Source organism: Camponotus vicinus, unplaced genomic scaffold, assembly GCF_025532165.1.
Source record: "Camponotus vicinus isolate PSW18456_S1 unplaced genomic scaffold, iyCamVici1.0 SCAF_5, whole genome shotgun sequence".
NCBI lineage: Eukaryota > Metazoa > Arthropoda > Insecta > Hymenoptera > Formicidae > Camponotus > Camponotus vicinus.
The window spans coordinates 17,008,684-17,030,905 of NW_028141977.1; the positions used below are offsets into that span (position 1 = coordinate 17,008,684).

Consider the following 22,222-nt stretch of genomic DNA (forward strand, 5'->3'; position numbering starts at 1 on the left):
CTGTAAACAATTAAGTAATGAATATTTATCTCTGTTTCTATTTCTTTTCCACTTATCGATTATATAAAAAAATTATTATATGTATGTATGTATGTGTAAAATAAAATATTTGAATATGTAAAATAAAAGATAGCAACAATATTTTTAGAATATTGATGATACAGATATAATAATCTGCAATTATAATGTAATGTCTTTTTTAACTTGCTTTTTAATCGGTAGTTATTAGTTAGTATTTATTAGTCAGTTACTACGTTGGAATAATTGCAAAAAAGTCTTGTCAAGTCCAGCGAGAGTCCGAACGAGATTCAAGTTTGATTTTACCGAGAAGAGACGGCATACTTGTCGTCGAGCTGGTTGTCGAGGAGGTTTTGTTGTTGCCCGTCGTAGACTGTTGCTCGATGGAACCGGAAGTCTCGCCATCCACACTACTGGTCTCGCCTTCGAGGATCGATGATTCGCTAGGATACTCGAAAGTACGAGTCGCGGTGTCGTCGAACTGTATTCGGTGCTGAAATTACAACGACTCAATTAAGATCCGCTAACGAACGACGCGGGTAGCATACATACAAGACAATTCGCACACGTAATATTACAATGATAACAGTGATAAATTAATTCTACAGCGACGCGTGGCGTGAAAAATTGTTCCGAGAAAAGTATACCTCCAGAGGTATATTTATACAAGTATATTCGCAAATATGTAAACACATATTATGTAGCTGACTAAGACTTGATTTACGGCGCTCGCCTTTACGCTTTTAGCGGAACAGTTATTCGCAGAAAAATTTTGCAAGGCGCCTCGAGTAATAAGCGTTGCTGCTGCGGCGCGGTACAAATGAGATGCGAGGAGAACAAACAACGGCAAGCGCATGTAATGTAGCCTCCATATAACAGTAACCGGTCACACTCGTTGCTTTTTCGATTACGAGTGGTGAGCAGAGACTATCCGTCATCGTCGTCGTCGTCGTCGTCGTCGTCGTTGTCGTCTGCGTCTTCGTTTGTCGTACATACGCGAATTATCACCGGAGAAAGCGCTTCTTTTATACGTTGTTGATTAAACGCCAGTCGTTTTAATATGCCAAAAGAGCTGTAGAAGATGCTTTTCGCAGTGATTTGATCAAGTACTTTCATCTTTAAAAATTTCATCCTACTTCTATCTTACAATAAATAGTATAGAAAGTTTAAAATTCTCTTTTTCTCTCTTTCTTTTACTTATATATTAAAAGCATAAAATTTATAAAATTTATAAAAATAAAAAATTTATAAAATATATAAAATTTATTTATTTTCATTAAAAAATTATAAATCATTTTAAAGTATTATTATTTATTTTTTTCGATTTATAAATAAAGATATTATTTATTTTACAACTTTCTGAATTTGAATACAATTCTACTATGTTCCAAGTTTTTAAAAATATTTCTTTAATTTAAATAATAGAAAAGAAATGGTATACAGGATGGGTGATTTTGTATTATGAGTCGAATAAATTTCAAACACGATTTAACGTAAAACAATCTCGCACCGATCCGCAAACCTTTGCGACTATGTTAGTAACAGTACCGGCGATTATTTCAACTAGGGGTTAACTGCTCACTTCGTATAATTATATGTATACACCGTTCTCTCTTGCCGAGGCGTCGTGAGATCATTCTTAAACAAAAATCAAATTGGCAGGATTAATCTCAGGTGTGTAGCAGTTTCTTAGAGGAACGCGATCCTGAATCCATGCGCTCGTGACCTGGTCTGCCGGATTTAATCATCATTATGTTGTCTTCTTTCGTGAATTGTCAACAAAAGAGGTTCCAAAATAAATGAACACGATGCCTAACAGACGCGAAAAGCGTCATTTTGAGCAGCGTAAAAAATGCACTTTCTAAAGCGACGCCCCACTTTTCTGGAGGGTCTTCTTCTCGACGCAAATTGCAATTAGCATTTTCTCACTGAGCGAGTGAATGCGACAATCGTGGGTCGTTCCGGTTAGTTACTTAAGTGGCATTAACAGCAAAACTTAAGGAATGACACAGGACTCTTCATAGTCATCTTCAACGAGCGAATTTAAATATGACGTTTTTTATTATCTCAATTCGATTCACCTTGAGATTCCTTATCGATCATAGATATAATGTATCGGAGAGCTTGAAAATAATAATTAATCATCCCATTTACATTTGATAAAATTGATAGCGAAAGTTTAATAAATATCTACGATAATCAAATTATGTTTATACAAGATATAACAGAAATACACTGGTTTTTTCAATGTATATATCACTGTCTAATCTAGCTGATAAGATATTTTAATTAATTAATTGTCGCCTTTGCGATTTTAAGATGAAATCGAATGTTGCAGATTTCAATTCATTGCAATTACGCGAGTCACTGTTACGCGAGTTACTTTGCGATTTATTGTTGTGTACTTCATAGTTGTGATTCATTATCTTGCATTTTCACGTTGAATAGTTCTAATTCAGAAGTAAAACTCTTGAAGCTAATTATCTCGATATTTTACATTGAAAGCAGAAATGGATTTTCATATCAGCTATTGCATAATAAGTTAATAAAAAGTAACGATTGAGATAATGTTTTATTAAATAATTTATTATATAAAGATTATTAAAATAATGAGAAATGATATTGAAAATGGAGATAGGCTTGGTAATAAATATAAAATATATAAATTTTGGATACACATATTTAAATTTTCAAATTATTTTAATTAAAATATTAATTAAAATTTACTAAGTAAATATTCAAAACGGAAATCCATAAATAATGATTAAGATTTTAGTAAAAATAATAATCATTATAAATTATAATTATACATTAATTAAATTTTTTTGTAATAATTTACGTTTTCGTGAAAAAATGTTATTATATATGTACTTTGAATACACACAGAGAAATTAGCATAATTTTAATAGTAATTAACTGATGAATATAAACGTTATTGGTTGCTATTATTTCACAATCTATGAATAAGACAAAAATCATTGCTCCGGTATATCTTGTATATTTTTTTTTACCATCAATATTGCCATAAAAAAGTGTTATAATTTTCTAACAACATCGACATAATGAAAGCCCATGGGGCAGCTTCATTACAGTCTGTTTTCTCTTAACTTGAGATTAAAAATGCATTAGTCGTGAAAAGACACTCGAGAATATTAAAATAAAGAGAGACTTTCTTCTCAGCATTAGCGAGGTTAGAGAAAAACGTTGTCAATGTATGTGATTGATTAGAAACGAACGTGAAAATAAAAGGTCCTATCTCCGATCAATGTGTATTAGCAGAACAAGTGTGAGTAAACACATGTGAAACCGACACCCCAAACTGTTCCGGAAGATGCATGCAAACCATCGTGCAAAGGTGTGCATTCATTGGTCGTCGTAATATTGATTTTTTTTTACAAAGAGCGGACTCTTGCCGATCGATGGAGGGGTGTACTTTCGTTAGCATAAAGTGACCATATTTTACCCTTTCGCTGACAAGCGAAATTTTAGAAACAATTTTTCATTTTTTATTGCAGTTTTTGATAAGATTTCGTTTTTTACGATTAATTGTTAGATGTTTTCTTGTTAGAAAAAGAGAGTAAATAAAAAAAAGAATGTTTTCGAAATTTATACGTGACAACAAAAAAGTTGACAAGTCAGCGAAAAATATTGCTATTAATGTTAATCAATTTATTTATTTATTATATAAACGAGAAAATAAATTCTTTTAGTACAATTAATCATCTATTGGCCAATCTATAATATGTAGAGATTAAAAAATTATCGGCTTGCGATCAAATGACATCATATGTGATTGTAGATAAATAAAATATGTAAGGAATAATATAATATTTTTTACATATATTCCGTGATCGAGACAAATTTTTTATACAGATTTCGAAAATTAAAACAAATCTAATATGATATGGATAAAACTATGTAAGATCCGAATATGAATTCTATGCAAGGAAAATATCAGGATGACCTTTAAAACAGAAGGATACAGCTCTTACAACAGCTATGCGATACATATCGTTCTTTCTGAAATACGAAGGCTGCTGCAAGAGATAACGTAAAAGCACCAGGGAATTTATAGTCTCGCGTGTATCCTGGTAGGATCCACGTGCTTAAACTCACTCGTATCTCTCGGGGTTTTCCATGACAGTACTAAATGAACGCACGCATAAAGGTCACGCATTCTCGGCAAAAACTGGATGCAGACGCATCCGTTATGTCCTAATAAGACACCGGAGTACACGCGAGTATCCCTTACACACATCTTGTATGCGCTTCTGATGCAATTAAACCGCAACAGTACCGTGCGATTGCTCGATCAAGCGGGTTGAGCAGTTTCAAGAAATGCTAGGTGAACCACCTGCTAGAATAGATATACCGATAGTTTTTCGTATTTTGTTTTCCATTTTTATTATTTAATTTTAATATCTTTTTTTATCTTGAAAATTCCTCTCAAAACAATATATCTTTCATTTCATTTATCTCGCGAATAAATCAAGCCATCTTTTTTATCACTTCATCAAATATTATCTGATAGAAATAAATCATATATGTATTTTTCAGGAAGATAAAAAATATTTAATAGATTGAATTAGTCTCTTTACAACATAATTCCATCCATGAAATCTGTTTTTAATAAATAAAAAAATTTTTACGAGCCCAAAATTTAGAGTTGGTTTGCAAGAGTACAATATTCATAATTTGTGAGGTAACAATGCGATAAAGCACGTAAAATGTAAAAACATGCGTTAATACAAGAGAATACTGTTTTGAAATTAAACTCATTAGTCGTGAAAATCGTGTTTATAGAGGCGAAAAGCTAAAGGAACTCTCTGTCATAATTTGATAATTTACATGCGCTAGGAAATTGCGAAAATCATGTATACATTACTAGTTCCTCATTAAATATTGCCATCATTTTAGCGATTAGAAATCTGATAAGCAATATTACGAATCGTAATTTACATCATAATCGTATTTAACATATTCGCAAGAAGCCGTGTTTCATCGCTTTGATACTTTGTCGTTTTTACGTGATACGAAGTCGAATCAAGCGTATTGAAGCGCAGTAGATAGATCGCTATGTTAATCGTCACCAATTTAAATGCTTGACCGAAGAGCGATCAGAATGTTTACCGTGGGCAAGATGAATCTATAAATCCCGTTATTGACAGCCATCAGCGCGCTGCTGGCGAGATTACGGGCATCCTATGCGTGTCTACGCACTTAATTTGCGAAATGACCTAGTCGCCAGCAACGCATATAAACGCATCGTGTAAAAAGGGAAGCTTTTCGTTCAGCATCTCGATCAAATTTTATATTGATTTGAGAGGGAAGCAGAATTCTTATCCGTAGATATACATTGTTTTAATAGAATTTTACAGAAAAATTTTGCAGAAATGTAAATATTTTAAGAGTGGTAAGTACAAACCATGTACAAAACTGAATCTTTATAGAAAATTATATTTTTCTGACTATTTCTGTATAATACTTGCGAGAGAGTGTGTTAATTTCGTAAATGAACTACGCAAAATTCAACCAGTTTGCTTTTTGTGAAACAATCAACGCAACGTCTCGCAACGTGACGATAAAAATTGTTTAAACACGCAAGCTTAATTCCTTCCCAAGGACGCAAAACTAGATCGTTGGTATTTCAAAACACCTTACGATCAATTTGTAAATACGTGTTCAACGTCGCTCGAATTTCACTGACTCAGTTAAACCTCATGCAGCTTTTATAATCGTAAGTGTGATTACCAAAAATTATCATTAATGTAATGTCATCAAAAATCGATCATTACGAAGTTAACGTAACATCTGTGAAATGTTTTTAACAATTGCATAATTATTATTATTGTACGAATGTAACGATTTGTAAATAAAATATGTTTAAGATATAATACATATTGTTTTACAAACATTACAATTTTGTGAGAAACAAATACGATTTTTTTTATTATTATATATGATAGGAAAATGTAATTCCGCGATAAAATATGAAAAAGTCATTCTTTAGATTATTAATAAATTAATATTACAATTTTACGTAATAATAGTATTAATAATAATTGTAATAATCGTGAAAGATAGTATCCATAAACAGCTCCCTAAATTATTTTATACACAAATTCGTATTCTATCTATATTTACACGAATCTCGAAAGCAAGTATTTTTCCATCGTTCCTCAAATGATTCCAAAATTCAATTCAATTCACATGTAAATATTTGGCATATTAAATGTCAGGTGAAGTATAGTAGAGTGATCAAAATATCGATCATATATTGAAAGGACGGCACGGCATGATATAATTACCCAAATAATGTTACCTTTATCGTTCCCCATGCTTCGTAATTTGCTAGATTTATATCTCAGTATATTCCTATAAAATGCTCCCATTACGATGTAAGAAAAATTTGCACGTGTGACGAACCTGTCTATCCAGTTTATCCATAGCAATTTCGAGCGATTTATTATATTATGTGATACAGGATGTTGTAAAATTACCGTCCTACTGCTCCTATAATATACAAATAAATCATTTAATCTTTTGAAGAAATATCACTTAACTGTATCCTACATCAATACGCTTCTTCTGACATCTTACATTGTATCCTGCTGTATATGCAAAATTATACTTGCAATTATTATATTATTAATCTCTTTATGTAAGTGCATCAAAACGCCCGTCTTCGACAATGTCTCTGCAAATCGATAAACGTCTGATCAGTTACTGGGAAAAGTCGCACAGCACTTCAAGTTTCTCGACACGGCATAAATCCATAGATATCAGTCGGTTTCCCGGGAAATATTTGGCATACCGACGAGAATTTCCCATTATTTAGCGGTGTATGCGTGTGTGAGTTATGACGTTGCGTCTTGAATTGAATGAAAAAATAAAAATACGCGGTTTACCAAAGGATGTCAGTCGGTCGGATATTTGGTGTCACTCGGTATAAGAGTCGTGTGCAGCATGATGCGTGTGCAACACACGCAACCCACTGGTAATGTATACATTATCGAGTATTACGAATAGCACGTTTAGTCATTATTAAGTCGTATATTAAACACGCATCTAGCCAGCAGATAATAAAAGTCTTCATTGTAATGCGGATACATAATACGAGATTGATTTATTTCGCGAGACTTTCACACAAGCAAGAATTAAAATATACATATACAGAATTGCAAAGTAGAAATTAAGATGATTCTGATGATTTAAATCATGTGAAAGAAAGACGTCTAAATATTTGGATTTTAATTTATTCAAAAAAAATAAAAAATAAAAATTTTTTTTTAAATTATTACCGAGATTAAAAAGTAATGAGAAGAAAAAATATATAACGAAATCAAAAGCTAAATCTGTAAAAACAAAGTTTTTATGTATAAAAAAAATTTGTATTATTTTTTGCTTTGATAAAGATAATTCTTAATAAAAATTTAATATATTTTGAGAATAAAAGAGAAAGAAGAAATTTTCTCAGTTATCGATATACACGCTTTACATATCTTTACGAACACGATTTTATATCAAACAATATATGAATAATATAATAACAATATATGAATAATATAATATAATATATGAATAATATAATACATAAATACAACACACTTGCATCGTTCGAAAGTATTATCTAATATATATGGAATGTTATGTAAAACACGAGAGAGATATGTAAACGTGCTTAGATAGTATTAGCATATATGACATAATATCCGCATACTGCTTCACCCCTCTCGCAATTAACTATTAACGGACACGAATGCGTGCCTATTGCGTGTGTCGTGTCACACGCGGGCGTGAAGTCGCGTAACGTCCGCAAATTACGCACATCGTGATCCTCTTTTATTACCTCGATCCCGACCACTATTGTCTAGCGTATGTCTAAGTTTCAGATATGCGGGTATACGCCTGTTGATAATGGTACAGTCGTTTACAGTAAGAGGCGAAAGAAAATAATCATTAGCGAGTCTTTTGAATGAATAAATGAATATTATGTTGATATTATAAGAGAGATATCGAGTTTGAATTAATTTTGCAATTTATCGTTCATTCGATGTGAATATAACTTTTATATTTATGATAAGTATGGAAAGTTTGTATTTATGTAAATAATATATTTACGTAATTAATATGAAAATTTTATGATTTATCGTTCATTCGATATGAATATAACTTTTACACTTATGTATGCAATATGAAAACAGCATATGCAATGATCATAATATGTGTAACAGAATTGCTTACGTTTTAAAATTACGAGAATATATTCAAATAAATTAAATTACGATAAGAAATTTTAATATCATTTTTTTTTAAAGTGATTTGTATGAGAATTGAAAAAATGAACGTTTTATATACATGTCAATTTTTTGTATTATTATATCTTTTGTGTGGCAGAAAAAGATAAAATTTTATAATAAAAATTAATAAAATTATCATTAATCAAGATTAAAATTTATGAATTTACATTATCGCAAAATACAAGACACGCAAACGATGTTGATTCACCATTATGTTTATTATTTCAACTCAGTGCAATTTACAAATTCATTATGCAGACAGTATTCCTTTCTCTTTCCATGAGAAATTATTATAACCATATTTTCTGCGAAAATATTCAAACTAGGCTGATAGAGAGGTACTTTAGAAAATACTTAAGCGTATAATAAACGAACGCTTTTTACGCGATCACGATAGCGTGAGAAAAGTTGCAATGTTGGATTACTCTCGCGCCTTGCATAACGTACTTTACATCAAATTCAGGACTCTCCTCGCGCTCGCGAGTCCTTATTCTCGCGTGGAAAAAGTTTCTCACGAAGTCCGGCCTTTCGATAAGCTTATCGTTCAGCCTCGCAGGATCGCGTTTACGCTCTCTTTGTCCTGATTTTCCATCGCTGCCTTTTACGGGGAGGAAAGGTTTATTACTCGACCGCGTCGAATCCGCGCGTGACAAGTATTAGCTGTCAAACCAATTGTTGGCGAAGTGAAATTGTACAACACACCGTAATACAAAGTGAATCGTAAAGTATACATTATCTCGCACGACGATTGCATGCCGCAATGGATCGGCGAAGAGGACAGAAGAAAATTTCTCTGCATTTTTCGCCTTTAAACGTTCACGACAAGTTTTTAATTTCTCTTTGCATTTTGCTAAAATTTCGTTTTTTTTTTAATATTTTTCTCATCTTAAAGAGAGATGTAATTTTTATTACATTTGTCTACAACAAAAATTGCAATAGAATCTCGTTATATTTTTTTTAAATTGCTTTATAAGCTTGAGATTAAATATTGTCGTATACAAAATGTACCAGCTGTTTGTTGCGAATATATTTTTAAATTCTATACAAGTTGTATATATTTAACTCGAAGACGCAAAATAAGCGCTAAACTCGAAAACATCAACGGTATTAAATCACGATTAAAGTACAATAAAACTAAAACATAGTGCATAAACGAGAAGAACAAGTTTCCTCTTGCGAGAGGTAGATATGCGGAGACGATAGCGTGTAGGAAGAATTCCTTAGATACGCTTTTAAGAGAAGTGTGTGTTAAAAAGACATATTTTTACCTCAAGCACATATGTAGTTTGATTATATTATTTTATACAAATATATTTATGGTAATTATTTGTTTTATATATTTTTAATATATATCATTCTTTAGTAGTCTAAATAGTATTTTTTATTTGATAAAAATATATTATGTACATATTTGTGATAGTTTATCTCTTACATACGCTATGGAAATCACAAAATTAATGATGAACATTTTATAAATTATTTCCGATACTGACTAGGATAAAAGTAACGATTTTCGGTGCTTGTTATAAAATTCCTTTAGCGGATCTTTCGCCTTCTCCGAAAGCGACGAACCCGAGGTAACTGAATTCTCATCTGGATCGTTGGATCCAGGAGCAACGTCCGCGTTTTCTAACCGGGACTCATTCTGCGATAAGACGCGGAAAGGAATTCCAGTCGTGTATAATGCGCGATCGGTTATTCCAGCGTTTCCATCAATCCGACACGGTATACGAACACTGAAATAAATCCTAGAGAAAACATGACGCGGCGTCCATCGTGCGATCCAGGAAGTATCGGCTCTCCTGAGACGAATAGCGAGATCTTGTAAGAACACAATAGACAATATAAAACAGAACTGATCCGGAGCTATCGACATTGCCTTTATCTATGAACAGAGGCCGTTGTGTCGTATCAATTTATCCTCGACAAAGGTATCGACGAACTACGATGAACTAAAGAGCTAAAGATTTAAGCGAATCGAATTTCAAAAATAAAAAATTCTACTCCATTATTCATTTCAAACACGTATTAATTGATCATAATCATAATTTTGCATTACCCAACGTTAATATCTCTGCGATACAAAAATTATCGAAATCGCACAATCGAATATTTATCAAGGAAAAACGTCAATTTTAGATTGATTAAGCGATAATGTGCTCAGAGAAAATCCGTCATATTTTATTTTAATTTATAATATTTTATTTTGATCAAAAATATAGATATAATATTATAATAAAAAAATATCTTTCGAGACAATTTTTACGAATATTTACTCGTTTCAAGATATATGGCTTTTCTCGTGACTCGTCTTCTACGTTTATTGTACTAAAGAGCAATAGCTGGATTGCTCATCCACGATTATTCTTATGATGCACGGTAGATTAACTTGGTTGACGAGGCGCTCGAAAATCATTGCCGGTCCATGGACACGATACTTTTACTTACAAATTGGCATTTTATCGGTGTTGGTAGAGTTGATAGAGTGCCCCCCTGCGTCGCAACATCAAATTGACGTGCGATCGCGTGAGAAAGTCGCGAATGAAGTGGAAAGACTGATGGTTGCGTAGGAAATGATTACGTCTTTAATGATTTAATGGAAACGATTCAAAAATTCCGCAAGAATTTTTAGATCTAATTATGCACGATTATTACAAAGAGGTTTAGATCGGATGTTTACAAAACACTATGTCCAGAATGATTATATTAGTATACAAAAATTATAAATTATGATATTTCTGTTTTGTATGAATTATTTATAAAATCACATAATATATTATCATAAAAGAATTGCAAAAATTACGATAGTGTAATATAAATAATAATCTAAATAGTAATATAAATAGTCATATTTTTAATTTAAAAAAAAAATGCGAAAGATAAAAAAGGAAAATTCAGTTATGCACACTTGAATACGTTTTTTTACTTTCACGTATAATTAACCAGCTGATCAATATTGACATTTAGACCAGAGTCTATTCTCAAAGACGTGTCTTTTAAAATATGCATGATTTGCAAATTAACTCTCTTCACGGTAATATCTCCAAAATGTCTCTTTAAAGTTGCTTAAACGATAGCTAAACGAAATATCGTAATGTTCCCAGTATTAATATCAATATTTATACAATTGTGTTTTGCGGAATACTAAATCCCGCGATACGTTATCGGCGCAGCGAACACTTATATTGCAACGTGTGTGCCTCGTGCATTATTGAGATTCAACCATTTCCCGCATGTTACGTCTATCTTACATCTTTTATAAATGACGTTTTGTTCGCTTATCTACTTGCCGTTTACCGTTAATAGATTACATCATAGTTACATCGTGCGAGAAGATCTTCACTTTTTATTACTGCACAATTTGGTGCAACGCGTTCAATGTCAAAATGTATCATGTACCATAAGTGATTTTAACATATAAATCCAACTGTACCTAGAACTCTCTCTATCTCTCCGTCATATCTAGATATAATATGTAAATACATTTTTTATTACAATTTCAAATCAAATAGAAACTCTGCTATAAATAATATCAGGATTAAGAGGTGCTATAAATAATATCAGATTAATGTTTAATCGTGCAGCGAATAACCAGTGTAATTAAATATATGAAAGCCTAGTGAGCGATATTTCGAAAACAATCCTGAGAATTCTAAGCCTGGAGAAATAATATAGCGTTGAGAATTTATAACGTTAGCGAAGAAAGAGAAAAAGAGAGAAAGAGAATGGAAAATATGTGCATCATACAGAAAACATGTGTTATTTTACTTTTATAAATAATTTTTAGCTACACATCTGTAAACTATATACATTTATGCGGATTCATATATCTATATGAATAATATTCCTCAGTGATAGGATCTTTTTTGCTTTACATTACCCCCAGACAAAGAATGTTTTCCTTGATAGCGCGTATGTATAACCGGAACGTGTTTCTGGCGCCAAGAGGCGTGGAACATTGACGTTTGTCGTACTCGTGAGCCAAAAATATATTACGTGACGGCATGGATTAGTACAATCCTTCTTTCTCTCTCCCCCTATTTCTCTCTTTTCCCTCCAAGGGGAAAAAATTTCCTCGAGCCACGTGGGAGTCAGCCAGCTACATTGTGCATCCGATCTCACGAATAGTTATGAGGCAAGTTTTCTCACGCCGCGCGCGCGATCTTGAAAGTAATATTACGCTTTTTGATTTAGTAAGGTGGCCGGGTCATGATCCACAAGTAATTGCAGTGCAGTTGATTAGATTAGGTAGACACGTAATGTCACGGTAAACGGAATAAGAGATGTTGATAAGGTTCATTGTATTGTCGATGCATTTAAAAACAGCACGCATCTGATTTTTAAATGTTTTTGATAACTGACAATGTTGATAAAAGTTATTGATGATTAATATAACGTAATTTAATTACAATAAATTTGCTCTATTTCATTTAAAAATTTCAAAAAAATACTAAAAATTTTTATTTTATTATTAAAATATAAAAAAAATATATAATAAAAAATATATAATTTATTATTAAAAAATATATAATGAATTTAGTATTTTCAAAATTACTCCTGCTATTTATTGAAAATATTCATATGTTTTATTCTCAATTCGTGCGTGAAGCATTTCAAACGCTGGCAATAATTGACTTTTTAATTTTCTAAGAGATAAAAATTATATATATATTTTTTGTATTATAAAATTTGCTTGCATTTTCACTTATAATTTTTATTAATTTAATAATAATTTAATTATTATTTATTATTTAATAATTTAATAATAGATATTTTTCACTATTACAAATTGTAATAATAGATTAAATTATTAGAGAAAAATATGTAATGTTAATTGTTGGAACTTTTCTCTATAAAAACTAACGTGATTGCAGAATAAAGGCATGTAAAGATAAACATACAAGCAATACTAATCTTAAACATTGACTTGTGATGCAACTTTTTTCTCTGCGAAACCTGTTCGAACAAAGCGTCGCTTGGAAAAACTGCATAATCACGGCAAGAGTTCACTCACCTTATGATTTCGTGGCGTCCTCGAGAGGTTGCTGCGTCCGTTGATGAGGACATTGTCGTTGAGAAACGATACATCGCAGGGTGATGGCGGACCCCCGGAGATCTCCCACTCGGCATCGTCGGTCGTAGATGCATCCAAAGTAGCATCGAGCACTATAATGCCGCCGTCGCCAACCTATAACAAAAACGATAAAGATATAATGAGATAAGATATTATGAAAAAAAATATTGCTATCGTTACAGAGACAATAACTTTAAATAAAAACATGCGAGATATTATCGCGCTTGTTCAAGTTACAAGCGTTTTTATTTATATTATATACAAAATCTATAAAATTATATGTGAATTTATTAATTTACTGTTTTGCATAAATATAATTAAATAAAATTATACTATCTCTTTAAACATAAAAATAGAATAATTTTAATGATTGAAAATATTATTACTATTATTTTTAAGCATTAAATATAAGATACTACTTGTGTAAACAAATAATTTATTAATACTTTAATATTTAGTATAAGTATACTTTTATTTTTTTTTAACTGAATTAAAATCTACCTAAAAAATATATTTATTAACAACTTCATCAATTTACAAAATTGCCTATCTTTAGAATAATATGCAATTGTTTACATTATTATTACATTGTCATATATATATATATATATATATATATATATATATATATATATATATATATAAAGACAAACAAGTTATTAACATCTAACATGCCACATTATTGATATAAAAATATCGGTAAAATGTTTTACTCCGCTGTATGCTTGTCCAACTTCCAATTTAATGGAGATTTAAAGGAAACGTATGTAATGTCGGTATCTTAAAACGATCCTCTCGATGCCATTGTAAATAGAATTTCCAAGATTATTTGCGCGCGAAGTCAATTTTTTGCGAGTCACGTACATAAATCTTTTCTTCTTGCGAATGTACTTTAACATTTCGATGGATTGAGATGTATATGTCGTGTTGTATTTGAATGCAAATAAGCGAACATGTGGGCAAATCCTTTACAATCCGAGTTTCCGCGATGAATCGGAAAAGTTATTTCTGCGTGAAAATATGGAGGTCTTGAAAAAATACACAATTCCTAACCCACATTAATATACACGACTGGCGACTTATTCTAATTTACATTTTGCGTATATGTGAATATACAAATCTACAAGTTTTGTTAAACTTTTGCAGGGAATTACATGTGATCGTTGTAGTTTGATTTTTTTTAAAGATTATTAATCTCTCAAAAATTTATATCACAAATGTAACAAATTTATAATTTTTTAGATGTGTCAAGAACCAGATTTTATTTGTACATGTGTGATCTAGAATTTCAGTTTTAAAAATTTCAAAATTAATTATTAAAACTCTTATTTTAAAATTCTACTTAAACTTTATGATTATGCTTTATTGGTTTTATTACAAATGATATGAAGTTATTTGAAAATAATTATAAAGACAATTATAAAAGAGAAGATCAAAAATATAGACATTAAAAATAATTTTCTTCCATTTTTAAAGAGCTAAAAAGATACGAGGCACAAAAATCTCGTTTTTAATTCTTTTTTCGTGTGAAGAATTTACTTTTCAAAGAGCGTCAAAATCTACCATCGTGGGCCGAAAAAATTCTTTGAAAAAATATTTTCGTCGCACAATCGAAACGCACGAACTAAATTGCAGCCTTGTGAATCTCGCGGCACTTCCCGCGCGCTGCATCTTGGCGACGTTTTCTCCACGTACAATTGCAAATTATCCCGAAACGATCTTCGAGGGAGCCATCCTGCGGCCTTACTTTCCTCCTTTCGTTAACAATGGAGATGTTAACTGCGGAGACGACTTGAAGGCTTTCGAACGTGCCGTGACGATGATTACATTCACGCGAGACGTCAGTCGGTCAGTTACGATTACCGTCTTTCAAGACTCTCGTGAATGGGACATCCTGTCGGGTCGAAGAAAAGAGGGAAACGCGAAACGTGAGTGATACAAGGCAATGTTGGATAAATGCCCTCGCGTCGAATCGCCCCCTCGGGAGAGGTCTATCTATCTCGGTCTCTCTTCGCTCGAGTGGACTCCCTTGCGAAACGCGGCAACAGGATATGCGAAGAGAAAAGAAAACGTCATACTTGTCGCGAACCTTAAAATTATCCGACATCTGTCACATCCGTGAGCATGTGTTTTATTTCTTCAAAAGAAAAATGAATTCATTTTTTTTCACGTAAACTTCTAAAATATTCAGCTCGCAATAATAAAAGTAGAAACAACTAATAATTAAATAAATATTATATTGTCAAATAACCATCATTTATTAGACAAAAATAAGCAGTAATATACTTTCTTTTTATAACTACTATTTAAATTAAAAATTATTTAAATATTATTACAGTATTAGTATACAATAATATTTTTTAAATAATATATGTCAAAAATATAACATCTCTTAAATATAAATCAGTCAAAAAATTAAACAGTGTTTGAAATATTATGTAAATATATCGTCCAATGTAATTAAAATTCAGCACACTCTCGATACTTTTGACAGCTATCAATTAATATAATTATTTGTAATATCTTCGCCACGAAATGATATATAATAAATATATTTTTGAAACTATCAATGTAAATTCCACGTTCACGCAGCGGAGATCCGCGTGTGAAATCGAATGGCCTTACAGCGGGACGACCGATTTCCGGTCTACTTCCGGCGATCGCCGCAAGGGAATCGCTCGGCAATTTTCGAAAGTGATTTTTTTTAGTAGTAATCTGCCTCGCTATCTTTCTTCTTCGAGTCGCGCGACGATTTGGGTTGAACGTTCGTTAATCCAGGGAAAAATGCGGTCACGGATCATAAGACGCAGCCGCATTACGGACGAGCAACGATCGAGGCCGAGCAGCATAATATCTGTATTTGAATATAAAATGTGGCGTGCCGATGTCCCGATGAAACGAGAGGAGTGAAAGAATGTGCAACGATTTCGTGTCAGTCGTTCATTATTATCTTAGCGATGTACGTTCTAATATTATTAAAATAAAATTCTAAATGATATTTAAAAAATACCTCAAAAGTGTCATTTCTTTTTCAGGAATGTAAAAAATTTTCATAGAAATGACAGTTTCATTATTACGAGATAACAATAAAGATATAAACAATTGATAATTAAGTGGATTTAATCAATATATGTTTAAGAATAATTAATAACAAAATTATTCACAAAAATTTAATCAGATTCTATTTTGAAAAAATGTGAGTGTGTTTGAGTATCTTACTTATCTCAATATTCAATGTCAAAATTTAAAATCTTTGCTAAAGAATTTACTTTAACTATTCGTCGTAAAGAATATGTCGGTCGAGAGAAAGTGCGCGACTCTTTATAATTATAGTTGAAACTTATAGTTTAACTTTATTAAGTCCATGTTAATAAATTTGTGTGATACTGGTAAATGCATAATAAATTAAATATCAATATAATCTTGTATGCATTATAATAGTTGTTGTAAACTTGTAACGATTTCGCAGATTTGACATAAGGAGAAAGATTAATTACAACTCGCATGTAAACTTTCTATCTTATATAGATCAGTAGATCTCAAATTAGTAATTGCCTGTGATTGATTGCAAAGATGGCGACGCGAGAAAAATATACGTGATATATTTCTGCCAGACCGTGCTAACTGCAGATTAATGTGTCAGACACGTATAACGCGGATAATTCCTATGGATAAAGTATCGTGAGAAAAAGTGCGCACTCGACACCTACCGTATAATCTCGCATTACGTCTAGGCAAATGGGCGGATTAAATCTGACAACTTGGAATTAGTGCTAATGCGGCATGACTGAAATAAGTTGTCAATACTATACGTACGAGGAACAATTAGTCTTGGCGATATAACAATATATTTCGTCTCTACAAATTAAATTATATTATCCGCTTGACGTTATTTCATACAATTTTATTTAATTGTATTTATGCTCACATGTGCGTGACATCGTATCGCAGGAAGGAACTAATGTTTTATAGAAAAGTAACGCTGAATACATGCTCGATACTTGCGAGGTCAATAAACTAATATAAAAGCTATTGTTGAAATGTATAGAAAAATATTATCTCTCTCTCATGTATTTTGTGACACTAACTTACATTATACACAAATTTTCATACTATAATCAGATAGAGTAAGTGATAATTAATATCTTATTTTTCTTTTTTATTATTTATCATTTTTTTTTTAATTCCGGAATTTTATTTTAAACTATCTAAAAGTATTCGGTTATATAAATTACTTGTTTATTAGATAAATAATTTCAATTATTTCTTTATTATTTTATTATTTTTATTACTTTTATTATTATTTTATTATTTTATTACTTTTATTATTTTTTGAGATTGATAGAATATACTTTCGTAAAATCTGAATTTATCGATATTCGATAAATATATCGAATAAATAAATATATCGATAAATATATATTTATTTAAATTTGGAGTAATTAAATTGTCATCAAAATGTATACGAAAACAGAATGCATCAAACAATACATGTAAATTGATTACAAATATCTGATAAGATCGGGATCAATTCGAAAGCGCCGCAAAGGCATCGAATAATAAAAACGAGTTATATGTCGGTTTAAAGGGACATCAAAAGAATGCAAATATAGAAGGGAAGTTGCGGCAATGAACCTGGGGACGCGGTCCCTGACTCCATGAGAAACTCCCAGGACGGTTCTTTTCATTATTCCGGCCGCAGTGAGGTATCACTCCCGCAGGTGGACCTTGAACCCTCGAGGAGAAGAGACCATCGAGTGTCGTCCGACCATCGCATGCGAACGCACTCGCAGGAGTACGCTTTACGCGCCTTACGCTTTACACGTGCAGCGAGTGGATCGAAGCGTAAACATCCATCCTCCTGAGAGTTACGGTTATATTGCTAATACCAGCGATATAACCGTAAAAAGACGCGGGAGAAATGAATTTATTGGCATTTATAATGTTCGTCGCGTCTACATTTTGCTCGCGAGTTAAGAGAAACTATTATATTATAAAATGCTCGAGAATTAGAATCGCTATTCTCAATTAGATATTAGAAGATTAATTGCGAGACAAGAGAGATAGAAAGTTGAAAGATTTTTATCAAATAAAGTTCGTGTAATTATAAATTTTCAGCTACAGAGAGAATTATTTAAATGTGATATTGATATCATATATTAATTGATTAAGAAATTCTGATACTTTCCTAACACAATGTATTCAGTAAAACAAAAAATATTATTTATAACATATATTTACAATTGTGTTGACTCTATAATTTTAAATCATTGTAAATTGTGAAAAATATTTCAAAAAGAGCGATTACGATATTCTTTAAGACACATGGATATTTTAAAAATAATTTATTGCTTAAAGCTGTAGGCGTATAAAATTGATCTTTGTCTAATTGAAAAATTATTAGAAACTTTATTGCACGCTATAATCGTTCTCATGTGTACTTCCGTTTGATGCTCACCCCAATGCTTAACGAATTCATTTCCTCCCTCGAGATCCGGTTCGCGGTCGGTCGTAAATCTCTCTTAAAGTATTTAAAATGCAAAATCGAATCTTTAAAAGTTATCAAAAAAAAATTTAGGATCTAATTGATCCCTAATTCTATCAAAATTTCAATATCTATTTAATTCTTTCACACAAGGCGAAAATTAAATTTATTTACTTTTTAATAACAAATATTTAATCAAGTATTTTAAAATTATTTTTTTCTTCAATTATTACCTCCGATTTGAATAATTATATACAACAATTGTTACAAATAGACGTTATGGAATAATATATATATAAAATTAAATAAATAAAATTTTTCAGATTTTTTATTGAATAATTTAAGTATAATAATCTCAATATTTTTTAGACTACAATGACCGTGTTCTATATTTGCACATACAATCACCGGAATCACTTTCCACCCACTCATGAACTTTATTAATGCGTGTCAGCAAAAGATCAGTTTACATGAATCATCCTAAATTCGCTTGGTCAAACCGACCAAAGTTTTTTGCAGAGATGCAGTTGATATTCTCATTTTTCATTTTATTGCTACCGTCTGCAAAAACTACATTTTTTTCTGGATATCGTCAAAGAGGCCATTTGTTATCGTGCAAGAGATATTATGCATTCTTAATAAGTTGCTCGTTAAGTCATTTTTCGTTAAGTCATCGCGTAAGCCGCCCATTAACTAGACAGATAATCGAAATTACTACAAGTAGCATGCTTTTATTGTCCATTGTTTGCTATGTATCTTTGTCTGCTATATGTCCGCCAGTTATAAAGAGCTTTTTGAAGCCGTTATGTGCATCTATCGTTCTTATCAGATCGACAATGGACAATTCAAATATCCACTTTATAAAGTAGATAAACTGTGGGTCGACATACGAGATTACAATTAACTGTAGTCGCATTTAAGAATATTTTTGCTGATTTTATTTAAAATCGTACAGAATCATGAAAACAAATAATAATTTAGCGAATATAAGATTTAATAATCATGTTTTTTTTTTTTTTATATCTTACGATATCTTAATAATATATCCTAAAATTTATTCTGATATATTTGCATATTTCTTGTACGTAGAAATTTTTCATAGTATTCTTTAGATATTGGATAATTTTTGAATTCTTTCGTTTATGTATATCAAGATTTTAAAAAAAGATGTAATCATAAGATTGATATGAAACCGATCTCAACAAGATTTTCAAAGAAACATCATTTAGATCGCTTTCGAATCAAGTGGCATATTACCACAACGTAAGTTCGAAAGCATTACCAATCGCAAAATGAGACGATACAAAACATTAATAGTTGTCCTGTTGCCGTTTCGCAGGAGTAGAGCTCGGTCAAGGTCAAACGAGGTCAGGTATCTTGAATTTCACCGGGGAAACCCTTTCACGCCCGCTCACGATGGAGAACGACGAGATTTCACCATCGCGATCCAAGTCGTCGAGAGAGGCCTTGCCTCAGGGATTTATTCACGCGGGAATTAATTAGCCTAATTTGTGAGAGGGAAAAATGTGGTGGCAGGTGCCATAAGGCGCGGACAATCTTGAAACGCGTCACATACATACATATGAAAATAAACCGTACACTATTCGATAATACATAGCGTTTTGAGGACATTCCTACTTTTTATACTTTAGAAAATGTGGAAAGATATTGGTATTTTGAGCTATTTGAAAATTAAAGTTTAAATTATATTTTTATCATTATGTCGTATTTGACTAATGTATTGACAGACGATGATAGCTACCGTTACGTAAAGCTGATCTTCTGATATGAGGACTAGTTCTATATGCTTTCAAATTATGTCAGTCAAACTGAAATATTCTATTATTCTTTTACATTTTAACATGTCGTTTTCACATAAAACAAATTGAAAACAAATTGAAAATAAATTATTTTTTTCCATTGCTTTTATTAATTTGTCATCAATATACAAAACATTTATTAAGTTATCAAATTCATCAAATTTCAAATAAAAAAAAAACAGACGATTATATTAAAATTCTCGAATTAAAATATAGGAAGAATTGTAAAGCATAGTCAGTGAATGAACTAACGGTTTATTCCAAACAATATCGTCTAAAGATGCAACTAATATTTCAAATACTGTTACATGACGATTAATTGCCAGTAAGATATTTTTTTAGCAAATATGTTCTTTTTAATCATAATAAAATTATAATATAATTATAATAAAAAAATTATAAGATAAATATTTGGCGATTAAAATATTTGTTTACTATTGTGTACTTTATATGTTAATGCAGATTGCAAAACATTTATTTGAGAATAATATTTCTTAGAAGGCCCGAGACGAGAAAACTTGAAAGATGCTAACGGACATCATGCTCCTCTACTAAGTGTCCTGATTACTTCTCTAGGATGACCATATACGCGAAGAGATCCGTGTATTATGTCGCGGAATTCTACCAATCTACTAAAGTTTTTCTCTTTTTCTAGTTTATTCGGTCTCTATCCGATGTAAGATTTTTTTAAATCAAAGATTTTTGTCTCAATCAGCAAATTCATCCATGACTGTCTTTTTGTGAAATAATGTAATAAACAAAAATTTTAAATTGACTTATTAATGCACACATATATTTTTATAATAAATTCTAATAATATAACAATCAACTAATATCTAATTGAACAATATTCAAAGTAGATTATCAATAGATGATAAGATTAAAACAGTTCATGCTTTCTCTGAAATTCAGACGCACTATAATGAGATATTTTATTTTTATAGAAAGTTTCTGCCTTTAATAACATGAACATACATTTTAATCAAACTCGGGTGTCAAGGATAGAGAAGTTGAGAGAAAATTACGAGATACCGTAATAATTACCGAATAAGAGGATGTCAAGGATAATCCTCTCTCCGAATGTACTCAATTCTCGTACTGCAATATAAAGCGAATGCATAGTGTAACAAATACGTTTAAAAAAACTCTGTTAAAAAATACACATAGCTAATTATCAAATATAATTTTTAAAAAATTGTACTATATCTAACTTGATGTTCAAATATAATTTTTTTATTTGATATAGAGTTATTTCAAGCATTTTCGCTATTTTCGTACTTAATACATGTACTTAATAAAACAAAAAAATTAGATTTAAAAATAAATTTGCAAAGTAAAGAGGAAAAAATAATGTGAAAAATAAAGATATGATCAACGTTATAGATAATCGACACATATCACCGATATCTGTTATCAGTAATGTTTCATATGGTGGGGTCTTAATTTTCAATCGATAAATCGACAACTCATGACTCATAGAGGTGCAATCTCGAGGATGACCAATGTTTATGTAAGGATAAAGCTT

General features: G+C 31.2%; 1 protein-coding gene across 3 annotated transcripts in view; it reads right to left on the bottom strand.

Annotated features, from left to right (window-relative positions):
- Bif (protein phosphatase 1-binding protein bifocal) overlaps window positions 1–22,222 on the bottom strand; it is a 35,791-nt gene that overhangs the window by 2,440 nt on the left and 11,129 nt on the right. For 2 of the 3 annotated variants that reach the window (XR_014439177.1, XM_083101121.1), the window contains exons 2-3: window positions 13,333–13,506; window positions 325–511 (exon numbers count right to left, since the gene is read on the bottom strand). Coding sequence is in view for 2 of the 3 variants with exons in the window: in XM_083101121.1 (XP_082957247.1) it covers window positions 325–511; window positions 13,333–13,506 (361 nt within the window). In the remaining variant the exon portion in view is untranslated. The remainder of the gene's footprint in view (window positions 1–324; window positions 512–13,332; window positions 13,507–22,222) is intronic. The other variant, XM_083101123.1, reaches the window with a different exon arrangement.